The sequence below is a fragment of the Pipistrellus kuhlii genome, unplaced genomic scaffold (assembly GCF_014108245.1).
Source record: "Pipistrellus kuhlii isolate mPipKuh1 unplaced genomic scaffold, mPipKuh1.p scaffold_m20_p_2, whole genome shotgun sequence".
In the NCBI taxonomy this organism is placed as follows: Eukaryota; Metazoa; Chordata; class Mammalia; order Chiroptera; family Vespertilionidae; genus Pipistrellus; species Pipistrellus kuhlii.
The window spans coordinates 128,819,002-128,834,443 of NW_023425515.1; the positions used below are offsets into that span (position 1 = coordinate 128,819,002).

The window sequence follows — 15,442 nt, forward strand, 5'->3', positions numbered from 1 at the left end:
TGGTGGCTCCCGGTCCCCTCAGCCACTCTGAGCACCTGCCTCTGGAGTCCCCCAGCCACTCAGGGCCGGCCCAAGGCGCAGGCAAATCTCGTATGGCAGGCCTGAGGCTCAGGTAATCAGGGCCAGCTGAGGCTTGTGCTGCTGGCAGTGGCAGCAGCAGAGTTGTGCTGGGGTATTGCCTTTCCCTGGCCACCAGGTCGCCTCCTGCCTGAGGGACGTGCATAAATTTTCATGCATTAGGCCTCTAGTACTAAATAAGACAAAGACATTATTAGGAAAGAAAACTACAGACCAACATCTTTCATGAACCTAATTGTAAAAATTCTCAACAAAATATTACCAAATCATACCCATCAAAGTATAAGAAAAATTATGTAACACAATAAGTGTGATTTATTCTATCAAAAGCTAGTTCAACATAGGAAAATCAAATAATGTAATCTATCATATCAACAGACTAAAGAAGAAGTATTTGACAAAATCCAACACCCAATCATAAAAACTTTTGGTAAACTAGGGATAGAGGGTAACTTCCTCAACTTGATTAAAAAAATTCTACAAAAAACCAAATAGCTAATATCGTACTTAATGGTGAGAAAAACTCAAGCTTTCTCACTAAGATAAAATATAAGGCAAAATTATTCCCTCTGACTAGTCTTTTCAACATTGTACTAGAATATTGGGAAGGAAGACACAAAACTTTGATTCTTTTTGTAGAGAATATAATCATCTAAGTAGAAAAATCCAAAAGATATGATAAAAATTTTCTGGAACTAATAAGCAATTATAGCAGGAGTTAGGGAACAAAAGCCAATTTTTGTCCTATATATCATCAATGAACAAGAGAAATTTGAAATTAAAAACACAATACAAACTGATTAACAAAAATAGATACAGAGATAGAGCAGCACAGAACAGACTGTCAAACTACAGAGGGAAGGCTGGGGAAGGTTGAGGGTGGAGGGAGGTAAGAGGTCAACCAGAGGATTTGTATGAATGCATAAAAGCATGGCCAATGGATGCAAGATACTGGAGGTAGGGGAGGCTGGGGGAAGGTCAATAGAGAAAAAAAGGAGACATATGTACTAAACTTTATAATACTTTAAGCAATAAAAAATAAAAATAAAATAAAGTGGTTATTTCACACAGGAAAACTCACACAATATAATTTACATTAGCATCCCCACAAAAAATAAATGATTAGGTATAAATCTAACTAAATCTATAAAATCTATATAAAGAAAACTACAAAACTCCAATATAAAAAAATCAATGAATTAAATAAATGGAGAGTCAATGCTCATGCATAAGAGGACTCAATATTGTCAAGATGTCAGTTCTTCACAACTTGATCTACAAATTCAAGGAAATCTCAATAAAAATCCTAGCAGGTTATTTTGTGAATATCAATAAACCGATTCTAAAGATTATATAAGGAGGCAAAAGACCAAGAATAGCCAACACAATATTAAAAGAGAATAATAAAGTTGGAGGACTTACATGACTCAATTTTAAGACTTACAACCCAACTTTAAGGTACATGACTCAAGACAGTGTGAATAGATCAACAGAACAGAATAGAGAGCCCAGAAACAAGTCCACATAAATATAGTCAATTGATCTTTAACAAAGGAACAAAGGAAATACAATGGAAAAAAGACAGTCCTTTCAACAAATGGTGCTGGATTAAGTGGATGTCCACATGTTAAAAAAAAAAAAAAAAAAAAAAAATCTAGTCTGGCCAATTGACTTGGTTGGCGCATGGACTCGTACATACCAAAAGTTCTCAAGTTTGATTCCCCATCAGGGCACACACAGGAGGCAATCGATTAATGTTTCTCTCTCACACTGATGTTTCTCTCTCTCTCTCTCTCTCTCTCTCTCTCTCTCTCTCTCACACACACACACACAGACTTCCTTAAAAAAAAAAAAAAAAAAAAAAAAGGCCTTGGCTGGTTTACTCGGTGGTTAAAACAAGATCACATGCCTTGGTTGCAGGCCAGCTTGTGAGAGACAACCAACTGATGTTTCTTTCTCACAAAGATATTTTTCTCTGTGTGTCTGTCTCTATCTCTTCCATTCATTATCTCTAAAATTCAATGAAAAAGAAAATATCCCAGATTTCAGCACACACACACACACCAAGAAAATATTATTGGGGGAGGATTAAAAAAAAAATCTAGACACAGACATTATATACTTCACAAAAATTAACACAAAATGGACCACAGACCAAAATGTAAAATGCAAAAACTATAAAACTCCTAAAATACAATATATAGGAGAGAACCAAGATGATGGCAAAGGTAAACAGCTATCCTTGCTGCCTCTTAGAACCACATAAAAATTACAACTAAAAGACAGAAATATCACCCAGAACCGAGAGGAAGCTGGCTAAGTGAAAGTACTACAACCAAAGAGGTAAGGAAGAAAGCACACTGAGACAGGGAGGAGGAGCAGAATGGGCTGGTGCGCTGCTTTTTTAATCAGAAGGAGATACAATCTCCCACTTGCTCTGAACTCCAGTTCCAGATCAGACTCTGGAGGACCCAGACACATACAGGGAGAACTGGACTGAGTGACACTGAGGCAGGAACGCAAGGGCAGCTTTCTTTCAGACAGAGGTGCTTGCTTTGGTCATTGTTCCTGCGCTGGGACCTCTCTGGTGCAGGGCTGACTGGCAGGCATTGTTGTTTGCGCTGCCCTGGTGATTCCCTGAGACCCGCCTCACCCAATATATAAGCCCACCCAAGCTGTGGGCAGCAGCCTCTGCATAGCAATGTCCTATCCTTTCTCAGCCTAAAACTTGTCAAACAGGCAGCAGCTGGGTCTGGAAGCCCCAAAGATATCAAAGGAAGGCCCAAGACTGGCAGCAGCAGCCTTCCTTGCTTCACAGCTGGGTCTTGTCTGGGCACTCCCAAACACCACACAAAGAGGAGAAATTTGCAGATCTCTCTGTAGCTCCTGCTGGGTGGCCCCAGCTAGTGACTGACTTTGCACCTCCTTGGAGATCCAAGAGCCAGTATACCCAGTGGTCAGTGTGAGACCATACCAGATTATAACTCTTCACATCCATAAGTGACACATTCAAGGGGAAGACTCAATGAGCACCAAAGCCCCACTGAAGCAAAACCTGCCCCATAAGGGTATCTCCTGCACAGCAATTCTTCCATTGTAGTCACAGCTGGACCAATTGGCCTGGAAGTCAGTTCCTCCCACTGATACCAATAGCAATCAAGGCTCAACTATAACAAGACTGTACACACAGCCCACAAGGGGTGCACCTAGATTGTCTACCTAAGGTGACTGGGGAGCCTGTGCCACTGGGCCCTGTAGAACACCTACAATTAATACACAAGGCCACTCTATCAACTCAGAGAGACTTAGCAGCTACCCAATACATAGAAACAAACACAGGGAAGCAGCCAAAATGCGGAGACAAAGAAAATAAAAAAATGGAAGAAAGCAAACTACTGGATATAGAGTTCAAAACACAGTTATAAGATGACTCAAGAATCTTTTATAAACCTCCATGGGATTTAGTGAGACCTTCAAGGATCTTAGTGAGAATGCAAAAAAAAAAAAAAAAAAAAAAAAGGAAAAGGACCAGTCAGAAATTAAGCATATGCTGACTGAAATAAAGAATAATATATAGAAATTCAACAGTAGACTAGAGGATTCCAAGAATCAAGTCAAAGATTTGAAATATAAGGAAGCAAAAAATTCACCCAACCAGCAGAGCAAAAAGATAAAAAAATAAAAAAATATGAACATAATGTAAGGAGTCACTGGGACAATTTCAAGCGTATCAACATCAGAATTATGGGGGTGCCGGAAGAAGAGAGAGAGCAAGATATTGAAAACCTATTTAAAGAAATAATGACAGAAAATTCCCCTACCTGGTGAAAGAAATAGATTTACAAGTCCAGAAAGCACAGAGAACCCCAAACAAGAGGAATCCAAAGAGGACCACAACCACACCAAGACACATCATAATTAAAATGCCAAGGGCAAAAGACAGAATCTTACAAGCAGCAAGAGAAAAACAGTTAGTTACGTGGAAGGGAGTAACCATACAACTGTCAGCTGATTTCTCAACAGAAACTATGCAGGCCAGACAAGAGTGGCAAGAAATATTCAGAGTGATGAATAGCAAGAACCTATAACCAAGATTACACTACCCAGCAAAGCTATTATTCAGAATTGAAGGCCAGATAAAGAGCTTCACAGATAAAGAAAAATCTAAAGGAGTTCATCACCACCAAATCAGTATTATATGAAATGCTGAAAGGTATTCCTTAAGACGACGAAGAAGAAAAACGTAAAGATAAAAATTATGAACAACAAATACATATCTATCATCAAGTGAATAAAAAAATCTGATTAACAGAATAAACGGGTGAATATAATAGAATCAGGGGCATAGAAAGGAAGTGGACTGACAATCATCAGGGAAAATGGATGTGGGGGGTGTGGGAAGAGACTGGACAAAAATCATACACCTATGGATGAGGACAATGAGATGGGTAAGGGCATGGGGTAGGGTGGGGTAGGGTGGGAACCGGGTGGAGGGGAGCTATGGAGGGACAAAAGAAGAACAATAATAATAATCTGAACAATAAAGATTTTTTTAAAGAGAAGAGGAAGAAGAAGAAAAAGATAAAAATTGATAAACAATGAAGTGACAACAAATACATATCTATCAACAAGTGAATAAGAAATCTGATGAACAGAAAAAAATGATGAATGTAATAGGATCATGGGCATGGAAAGGGAGTGGACTGACAATTCTCAGAGGGGAAGAGTGTGTAGGGGGCGCAGGAAGAGATTGGGCAAAGATCTTACACCTGTGAATGAGGACAGTGGAGGTGGGTAGGGCTAGTGAGGGGTGGGAACTGGGTGGAGGGGAGCTATGAGGGAAAAAAAGAGGAATACCTGTAATAATCTGAACAATAAAGACTTAAAAAAAAAATGAAAAAGGTAATACAGAAGAAAACCTAGATGACTTTGGGTACAGCTATAACTTTTAGATAAAATACCAAAGCACAATCAATGAAAGAAATTATTGATGAGCTAGGCTTTATTAAAATGAAAAACTACTCTGTGAAAGTTAACGTCAAAAGAATGAGAAAAGCTACACACTGAGAGAAAATATTTGCAAAAGACAAATTTGATAAAGACTGATATCCAAGATATACTAGTACAAAGAACTTTTAACACTCAACAATAAAGCAACAAACAACCTGCCCTAGTCAATATGGCTCAGTTGGTTGGGCTTTGTCCAGTGCACTGAAAGGTTTCCAGTTTGATTTCCAATCAGGACACATGCCTAGGTTGTGGGTTCAATCCCCAGGAAGGGGGTGTGCAGGAGGCAGCCAATGGATGTTTGGCTCTCACAACGATGATTCTCTCTCTCTTCCTTTCCCTTCCTCTCTATCTAAATAATCTTAAAAATATAGACAAACAGCTGAAACCAGTTTGGCTCAGCGGCAGAGCATCAGTCTGCGGACTGAAAAGTCCCAGGTTTGATTCCGGTCAAGGGCATGTACATTGGTTGCAGGCACATCCCCAGTAGGGGGTGTGCAAGAGGCAGCTGGTCGATGTTTCTCTCTCATCGAAGTTTCTAGCTATCTCTCTCTCTTCCTCTCTGTAAAAAAATCAATGAAATATATTAAAAATATATATAGACAAACAATTCAATTAAAAAATAAGACACCTTACCAAAGAAGATAAACTGGTGGCAAGTAAGCATAGGAAATGATGCTCTATATCATGTCATTAGGGAAATACAAATTAAAACAACAAAGAAACAACAGTATACACCTATAAGGACGGTAAAAGTCTGAAACACTAACACTACTGCTAATCAGCATGGGTAGCAACAGGAACTCACATTTGTTACTGATGGGCAGGCAAAATAGTACAGCCACTTTGGAAGGCAGTTTGGAAGTGTCTTATTAAAATTAAACATACTCTTACAATATGATCCAGCAATCATGCTCCTTGGTATTTACCCAAAGGAACTGAAAACATGTCAACACAAAAAGCTACACACCAATGTTTATAGCAACTTTATTTATAACTAGAGGCCTGGTGCACAAAATTCGTGCTTGGGGGGTCCCCTCAGCCCAGCCTGCACCCTTTCCAATCCGGGACCTTTGGGGGATGTCCGACTGCCGGTTTAGGCCTAATCCAAGGACAGCTGGCTCCCAACTGCTCATCTGCCTGCCTGCCTGATTGTCTTAATTACCCCCCCCTGCCAGCCTGATCACTGCCTCTGCCTGCTGGCATGATTGTCCCTAACTGCCCCCACCCCCCCGCTGGCCTGGTTACCCCTAACTGCCCCCCCCCCCCGCTGGCCTGGTCACCCCCAACTGCTCTCCCTATCGGCCTGATTATGCCTACTGCTTCCCCCACCCTGGCCTGGTCACCCCTAACTATTCCCTTCTGTCGCCTTGGTCATCCCTAACTGCCCCCCCCCCCACCTGGTTGCCCCTTACTTCCCCCTCCTGCCAGCCTGGTCGCCCCTTACTGCCACCCCGGTCATCCCTAACTGCCCCCCCTGCCTGGTTGCCCCTTACTTCCCCCTTCTGCCAGCAATGGTCGCCCCTAAATGCCCCCCTCCGCCGGCCTGGTTGCCCCCAACTGCCCCCTTGCTGGCCTGGTCGCCCCCAACTTCCCCCCTATTGGCCCGGTCGCCCTATGCAGCCTGCTGGTCAGTCGTTTGGTAGTTCCTCACTAACCCCTCTACCGACCTGGTCACCAAGTGCAGCCTACTGTTCAGTTGTTTGGTCATCCCTCACTAATCCCCCTGCCAGTCTTGTCGCCCCACGCAGACTGCTGTTCGGCTGTTAATGTGACAGTGTCCCAGACAATTTGCATATTCCTCTATTATGAGTATAGATTGCCAGAATTGGAAACAGCCAAGATGGCCTTCATTAGGTGAATGCATAAATAAGCTGCAGTATACCCAGAATATGGAATCAGTGTTAAAAAGAAATAAACCATCTAGGTATGAAAAGACATGGAGGAATCTTAAATGTTTATTACTAGCTGAAGGAAACCAATTTGAAAAGACTACATACTCTGTTTCAATTTATGTATATGATATTCTGGAAAAAGCAAAACTACTGAGACAATAAAAAGATCAGTGGTTGTCAGGATTGGGAGAAGAAAAGGGAGGGATGAACAGGTGAATAATAGAGGATTTTTAGTGTAGTGAAAATACTATAATTCCTCCAAGAGAATGTGCAACTCCAAGAGTAAACTAGAATGTAAACTGATGCATCAATGTAGGTTCACACTGTAACAAATGTACTGTCTCTGGTGGGTAAGTTTGATAACGGGGAAGATTGTGCACATGTGGGTATATATGAGAAGTCTGTGTATGTTTTTGCTCAATCTTGCTGTGAACCTAAAACTATCCTAAAAAATAAAGTCTTCAAAAAAGATGCTGGTAAGTAATAACTTCTGAATATTTTTGCTCCTCCAACAAACAATAGCAAATAACTCCTTTAATCCCATTTTTCCAATATACAGTAATATAAGAGATCACAATGTTCAGATACTAAGCTAATCTTCATCCTCAAAAATCCTTTTGCTATAAAAATAGCAAGATAAATAAAAATTATATATTTCTAATTTTTCAGAAATATTTTTGTACACAAAAAACAAGTATGTTATAAAAATGTCCATTTATCAAAAAGTGTGACCTCTGGCTAGAATCTGGAAATAGCCTAGGTGCCCGTCAGCAGATGATTGGATCAAAAAACTATGACACATCTACACAATGGAATACTATGCTGCCATAAATAAGAAGGAATTCTCATCATTTGCAGCAACCTGGATAGAACTAGAGAACATCATGCTGAGTGAAATAGGCCAGTCAATGAAGAGAAACACCACATGACCTCACTCATTTATGGATATTAAACAACATTATAAACTGATGAACCAAAAGACAGATATAAAGACAGTAAAGCAACAAGCAGACTGTCAAATTATAGCCGGGAGGGTAAGGAGATCTGAGGGAGATAAGAGATCAACCGAAGGACTTGTATACATGCATAGAAGTACAACCAATGGACACAAAACTCTGGGGGGGAGGGTATGTATGGGAGGGGGGGAGCAATGTTAAAATATGTACACAGATAATAATTTAATAAAAAAATATTTAAAAATGGAAAAGAAAGAAAATGACCAGTCATTTCTAATAAAAGTGGATAATTAAATCTAAAAAAAAAAAAAGTGTGACCTCTGAAACATTGTGTGATTGTATTTTAACAGAAAATTTCATTAAAATATAATTAAGAAAACCAACTTGAGCTGCTCTTTGCTTTAGCTCCCAATTTCTCTCCTTAAGTGCCTGATCCATTTCCAGGAGTTCCTGCCTTTTGTCTTCAATCTCCATCTTGCAGTCTCTAAAATTTAACAAAGGAAAAAGATCAAAGCAAACAATGGAAATATTATAGTGTTTAAAAATTAAGTCAACTAGGTCACTTTTCCTGTAGTTAAAAGTAATTGTATATATGCTTTTTTTTAGATTGAAAGAGCTCAAACTAAAATAATGTGTAAGAAAAATGATTGATATCAACATAATTAGTTTAATATAGTGTTAAAAAGACAAAAGTTAATTTAAACTCTACTATTATAGACAGTTTAAGCTAAATGTTAAAGCACTCCCAGAAAATAAGATTGAATCAGTAGAAGAATTTAAAAACTATATCCGTATTTTTTCATTTATAGATTAAGGGAGTGTTTGTAAGTCTTTTCTATGTAACAGCTGTGAGTTTATTACAATTGAATGAGGCATATATCTCATGGTTGGTATTCTTTTTATTTTATTTTATTGATTTTACACAGAGAGGAAGAGATAGGGATAGAGAGCCAGAAACGTTGATGAGAGAAACATCGACTAGCTGCCTCTTGCACAACCCCCACTGGGGATGTGCCCGCAACCAAGGTACATGCCCTTGACCAGAATCGAACCCGGAACCTTTGAGTCTGCAGGCTGACGCTCTATCCACTGAGCCAAACCGGTTTTGGCTCATGGTTGATATTCTTGATATCCATAGCTCAAGAAATGACCACTGTGTTTCTCATGGGAGCTTTACTCAAAATGATGCTTTACATATAGTGATGTAATGAAATCAACTATGGAAATAATTTTTATAAATATAAATGTATTTTATACAATATATATTTTATAAATATATATTTTATAAATTATCATCCTAAAACCCTAACTTAGATATTTTAATATTTAATACTTCTACCAGTCTGACAACTATGATCAAAGAATTTTAATTTGAACTCTTAAGTTATAACATGACAAAGTCTGAAAATGTTGTATTGATTTTGAAAAATCTTCAAATATTTCCCAGTTTTAAATATGAAACAATTTTAAGGTACACATTTTAAAAAACAGATTCTGAACTTCTTTAGTGAGCTGTTTATTATTCTCATAAGAGTCAAAAGTTGTAAAATTCAAGGCTAAACTAATATTCAAAAAGTAACATGAAAGCCGAAACCGGTTTGGCTCAGTGGTAGAGCATCGGCCTGCGGACTGAAGGGTCCCGGGTTCAGTTCTAGTCAAGGGCATGTACCTTGATTGCGGGCGCATCCCCGGTGGGGGGTGTGCAGGAGGCAGCTGGTCGATGTTTCTCTCTCATCAACGTTTCTAGCTCTCTATCTCTCTCCCTTTCTCTCTGTAAAAAATCAATAAAATATATTTTTTAAAAAATTAAAAAAGTAACATGAAACCTATATGTTCATGTTGACCAATGTCACCCCAATAAAATTTAATAAAAGAAATAAAAGTAATATAAAATAAATTCTAAAGATAACTTTTAACTGCTGTCTATGCAAATAATTGAGCTTCCAAAATTCAGCTATTAGATAAATTTTATTTTATTTTATTATTATTTTTTTAATGTATATGTTTTTATTGACTTTAGAGAGACGAAGGAAGAAGGTGAGAGAGAGAGAGACACTGCACGCCCCCAACTGGGGGTTGAGCTCACATGTGCCTTGACCAGGAATTGAACCTGTGACCTTTTTTCTTTTAATATATATTTTATTGATTTCTTACAGAGTGGAAGGGAGAAGGATAGAAAGCTAGAAACATCGGTGAGAGAGAAACATCAACCAGCTGCCTCCTGCACACCCCCTTCTGGGGATGTGCCCACAATGCACATGCCCCTGACCGGAATCGAACCTGGGACCTTTCAGTCAGCAAACTGATGCTCTATCCACTGAGCCAAACCGGTTTCGGCTATTAGATAAATTTTAGATTTCATTATTACTTCTTTCATCCATTCACTCATTTAACTATTTAGAAAATATTTGTCAGATGCTTCCTATATGTCAGAGTTCTATGTACTGTAGACTTAATAGTCAACAAGATAGATGCTTTTCATCACATGGAGCTTATATTTAGTAGGTCCAGGAGAGAATATGAACTATAAATAATAAACAGCTCAACAAGAAAAAAATGTCACAATACAAAGTGCCATGTTAGAGCATTAAATAGTGATGAAATAGTGACGGGGCGGCTATTTTAAAGCAGGTGGTCAAGGAAGGGTTCTCTCAGATAAGCATGTCAAACTCGCAGCCCATGGGCCACATGTGGCCCACAATGAATATTTTTATAGCCCAGCCAATACAACGGTATGTAAGAAACATTTTAATAAAAATTTGGTAACTTAATTTTTACAATATCCTGGTATACATAGTTATTAATAACAAACTACAACTTTCACTAATGACTAGTTACTATAATCATTTCCCTTACACATCTTACTTGCAGGTGCACCATTTCTCTCCACTAATACTGGCAGCAAATATTTTAGCAGCCAATTGCCATGTCATTAGTCTTATACTGACTTTCAGATAACAATAAAATAGGTTATTTGCATTATGCTTGTTAATTTGTGTGGTTATTCAATGTCTGGTAAGTAAATGTTTAAGAAAAAGTATTAATTTTTATTAAAATGTTCTATGATCTTATGTTAACGATTACTCATTTGTATCAGACCTTTGTATTCAGCATGTCTCTATCAAAATAAACCCATGTTTCCATGAAAATTGAAGCTTTTGTTTTTTTGTGGCCCACATAAACTTAAACCTTGTTTATTTGGCCCATGTTAGCCTCTGAGATTGACATGCTTGCTCTGAGGTAATGTAAAGGGCAAGAAGCTGGCCACAGAACCATTATTTCAGGCCAAAGAAACAGCTATAGCAAAGTTGGAAGATGGGGAAAAAACTTGATAAGTTTTAAGTAAAATAAAAAGGCCAGGAATAAGAAGAGTATGAAATGAGACCAAAGAAGTAGACCAGAATCTTGTCATGTAGGGTTTTATATTCCAGAAAAAGGATTTTGGATTTTTTAAAAATTGTAGTAAAATACATATAAGATTTACCATTTTAACCACTTCAAAGTATATAATTCAGTTACCTTAAGTACCTTTACAATGTTGTGTTACTATGGGCACTATTTCCAATATTTTTTCATCACTTCAAATGAAAATTCCATACCCATTTGCAGTTGTTTTTTTGTTTGTTTTGTTTTTGCAGTTATTTTCTATTCCCCTTCCCCCTAATTCTTGGCAACCACTGACATACCTTCTATCTCTATAGTTTTGTTAATTCTGGATATTTCATATAAATGGAATTATGCACTATGTATCTGGTTTCTTTCATTTAGCATAATGTATTCAAGGTTCATCATGCTATAGCATGTATCAGTACTTTCTTTTCATGGTTGAATAATATTCCTGCCTAGCTTGTTTTGCTCAGTGGATAGAGCATAAGCCTGTGGACCAAAGTATCTTGGGCTCGATTCCAGTCAAGGGCACATACCTTGGTTGCAGGCTCCTCCCTGGCCTTGGCCCTATGGCCTGTGCAAGAGGCAACCAATTGATGTATTTCTCTCATACCAATATTCCTGTCTTTCTCTCTTTCTTCTACTCTCTCTAAAAATCAATCCTCAGGTGAGGAATATATATATATTCCTTGTATGGATACACCACATTTTGTTTATCCATTCAACTACTGATTGACATTTGGGTTGTTTCCACTTAGTGGCTATAGTGAAGAGATGCTATGAACATCTGTGCACAATTTTTGTTTGCACACCTGTTTTCAATTATTTTAGGGACATACCTAGAAGTGAAATTACTGAGTTATATAATAATTTTATGTTTAACTTATTGAGAATATGCCAAACTGTTTTGTGCAGCAGCTATACCATTTTAGTTTCCCATAGCAATGTATGAGAGTTCCAACTTCTCCACCTGCTTGCTAATATTTGCTATTTTCTGTTTTGGTTTTGGTTTGTTTTTATTATGGCCATTCACACATTACAGTGTGAAGTGGTATCTCATTGTGGTTTTGATTTACATTTCCCAAGTATCCTGGGTTTTATTCTGAATCTTTTGGGAAGCCATTAGAAGGTTTAAGTAGGGGAGTAATATATTCTGATGGATAACTTAAATCCATTCTGTGGAGAAGGAATTGTGGGAAGGTCAAGAATTTAAACTGGGAAACCAGTTGGGAAGTCATAGCAACAGATCAGGTGAGAGATGATGATGGCTTGTGCTAAGGCAGTGATTAAAAAAGCGAAGAAATCAATAGATTTCAGAATATATTATAGAAATAGAGTTGAGATGACTAGCTAATAGATTAAATAAAAAAAGGGAGAGAAAGAGATAAAATGATCATATATTTCTGGTTTGAGCTATTACAGGAATTGAGAGGAAGGGCAGGAGAAAAAAGGAGTTCTGTTTTGGCCAAGCTTAAGAAGCCTCTTAAAAACATCTAAGTGGAAAAAACAAGTAAGTCATTAGATATTTGAGTCTGGAGTTTGAGTAATAAGTTATTTCTGGAGATAAGAATTTGAAAATCTGATACATACAATTTAAAACTACATGAAATTTACTAAAAGGTAGTTTGTGGGTAGAAAAGAGACAGGAGCCCTACAATAAATAACGAGTTACATTTAAGTTTCCGGGTCCTCTTGCTGCTCTCTATCATGTTCTTTCATTCCATATTTCACATTCTGGGATATGATTCTGTTTTCCTTTTCAGAAACTATTTCCCACACTCTGGCTCTGGTCTGGCCACTTACCATAGATGTGGTTAATTTAGCTGCTAATCTAAGAATCTATTTTAGAGTTGGACAGACTTGTGTTTAATTTCCTTCTCTGAACTATCTATCTGACTTTGGGGATTTTATTTAATTTTCTCAGGCTTCAGTTTTCTCAAGTGTGAAAAGTTATATATGTTATAAAGAAATTAGTAAGATCACCTATAAATCCCTGACATAGCACTGGCACAAAATAAGAGCTTAATACAAAGAATAATATTGTTATTGTTAATATTACTTTGCTATTAGCCACTGCTATATGATGGTCCAATAATTTTCTACTACTATGGAAGACAAAAATGGGCCAATGTAAAATAGTCCACAGATCAAAAATAAATTATTAGCAAATAGCAACTACTGAGTTTATTACAATGGGACAGGCTAACCAGGAAGAGCCACAGTGAACCAGTTGAGAAATTTAGACCTCTAGAATTCAGCAACAATTGGGTTATTGTATGACCCATGGGTTCAGAATAATAAAGTGAAATACTTGTAACTGTGATATAATTTCTTAGTATTTAACTTACCTAAGTTCAGCTGTGAGATCCTTTATAGTGGTGTACTTTTCCTCTAATGATAATTGAGCCTTCTGTAGCACATCTCTCAATTCCTGGAGTTGTCTTAAAGTACTTTTTAATTCTCCATGAGCATTTTGCAGTTCAGTCTCTAGTACTTCACGTTTCTGCACGGCTTCTGTTAGTTCAGTTTCAGTGTGGTGCTGCAACTTTTCTAACTCCTTCACTGTTAAGACAAGAGAATATTTTTAGAACTACATATAAACCACTTATTATTAAGAACTTTGTAAATAACTATAATTAAGAATATTCAATTTTATTCATCTACCAGAGGCAAGATATTGACTATACATTATCCCTTTCAACCCTATCATCCCAAATTCTTACTACAGTCCACTTCTTTAAATATAAATATGCAGGCAGCTAAGGTCAGCTAACTTGTTGCTTACCAGCATTCGTTTTCTTATCTAGTTCTATTCTTGTCTGTTCTAAGATCATGTCTAACTGAGAGAGATGCATTGCTTTATTTTCTCCATCTCGTTTTAGGTGCATTATTTCTTTCTCCATTGTAGACAGTTCTTCTTTGTACTGATCCATCTCAAGTTTTACTTGCCTAATTAAAAAAAAAATAAAACAAATGATAATTTGGAAACTTAAAAACCAACTGACTTGTCTCTGACTAAACAAGAACTGCTAGTTATATAAGGGCAAATATCAGCAAAATGTCTAGTCAGAATCTTAAACCACCTATGATATTGTTTAAAGTGCTCCAACTAAATACAACCTGGTAATATTTAGCAAGGCTAGCATTCTTTTCAATCTAACTACTAGTTAATTTTTATAAAGCTTTATATGGATTGAGAATATCTATGGAGAGGTGAGTGCTTCGTTCATCTGTAATTTCTATTATTTGCAACATAGAAAATAAAGAAGCCAACCATCAAAATATTCACCATAAGACTACAGTACTGATAGGAGAGACAAGTTAGTCATTTTTACACAGACATTTCTTAATAATGTAATTTTTTTTTAACTTTGAAAGGGACTAAAAATTCTTAAGCTAGTGCAACTTCCTTGCCTTATAGATCACTGAAAATGAAAGATTAAGTGAATTAATTATCTAGGACAGCAATTTTCAACCTTTTTTAAAAATCTCCTGGCACACATAAACTAATTACTAAAATCTATGGCACAGCAACAATATATTTTTTGCCAATCTGACAAAAAAAAAAAAAAAGGTATACTTTTTATTGCTTTTTATTGACTCACATGGGCAATTATTGTTGTGTTGGCTGTTGCTATATTTTTATTTGACAATCCGATTGTCCCCTCTAGGGACAAAGAGGTCAGTGCTCCTGACTAAATAGTCAGATATTGCATGTTTTAAAATTATTAAATTTTTAAAATATGCAATATTTAAAACATGCGAAACCTGTTTGGCTCAGTGGATAGAGCGTCAGCCTGTGGACTGAAGGGTCCCGGGTTCGATTCCGGTCAAAGGCATGTATCTTGGTTGCGGGCACATCCCCAGTAGGGGGTGTGCAAGAGGCAGCTGATCAATGATTCTCATCAATATTTCTAGCTATCTCTCTCCCTTCCTCTCTGTAAACAAATCAATAATATATACAATTTTTAAAATTATTGTGGCACACTGGTTAAAAATCACTGGTCTAGGATAATACAAATAGTTATCAATTGTGAAAGTTTGCTAACTTTCAGGTAGTCCTAGACTTAATTTCACTACAGAGGTTTGAAGTTTGGCTACCTATCAGCTAATGAACAC

The 15,442-nt window shown here is 37.3% G+C and overlaps 1 protein-coding gene across 1 annotated transcript in view; it reads right to left on the reverse strand.

Annotated features, from left to right (window-relative positions):
• Nucleotides 1–15,442, reverse strand: part of CCDC18 (coiled-coil domain containing 18) — a 125,974-nt gene that overhangs the window by 32,260 nt on the left and 78,272 nt on the right. The window contains exons 19-21 of the mRNA XM_036448023.2: nt 14,109–14,272; nt 13,672–13,885; nt 8,321–8,420 (exon numbers count right to left, since the gene is read on the reverse strand). Of these exons, the coding sequence (XP_036303916.1) occupies nt 8,321–8,420; nt 13,672–13,885; nt 14,109–14,272 (478 nt within the window). The remainder of the gene's footprint in view (nt 1–8,320; nt 8,421–13,671; nt 13,886–14,108; nt 14,273–15,442) is intronic.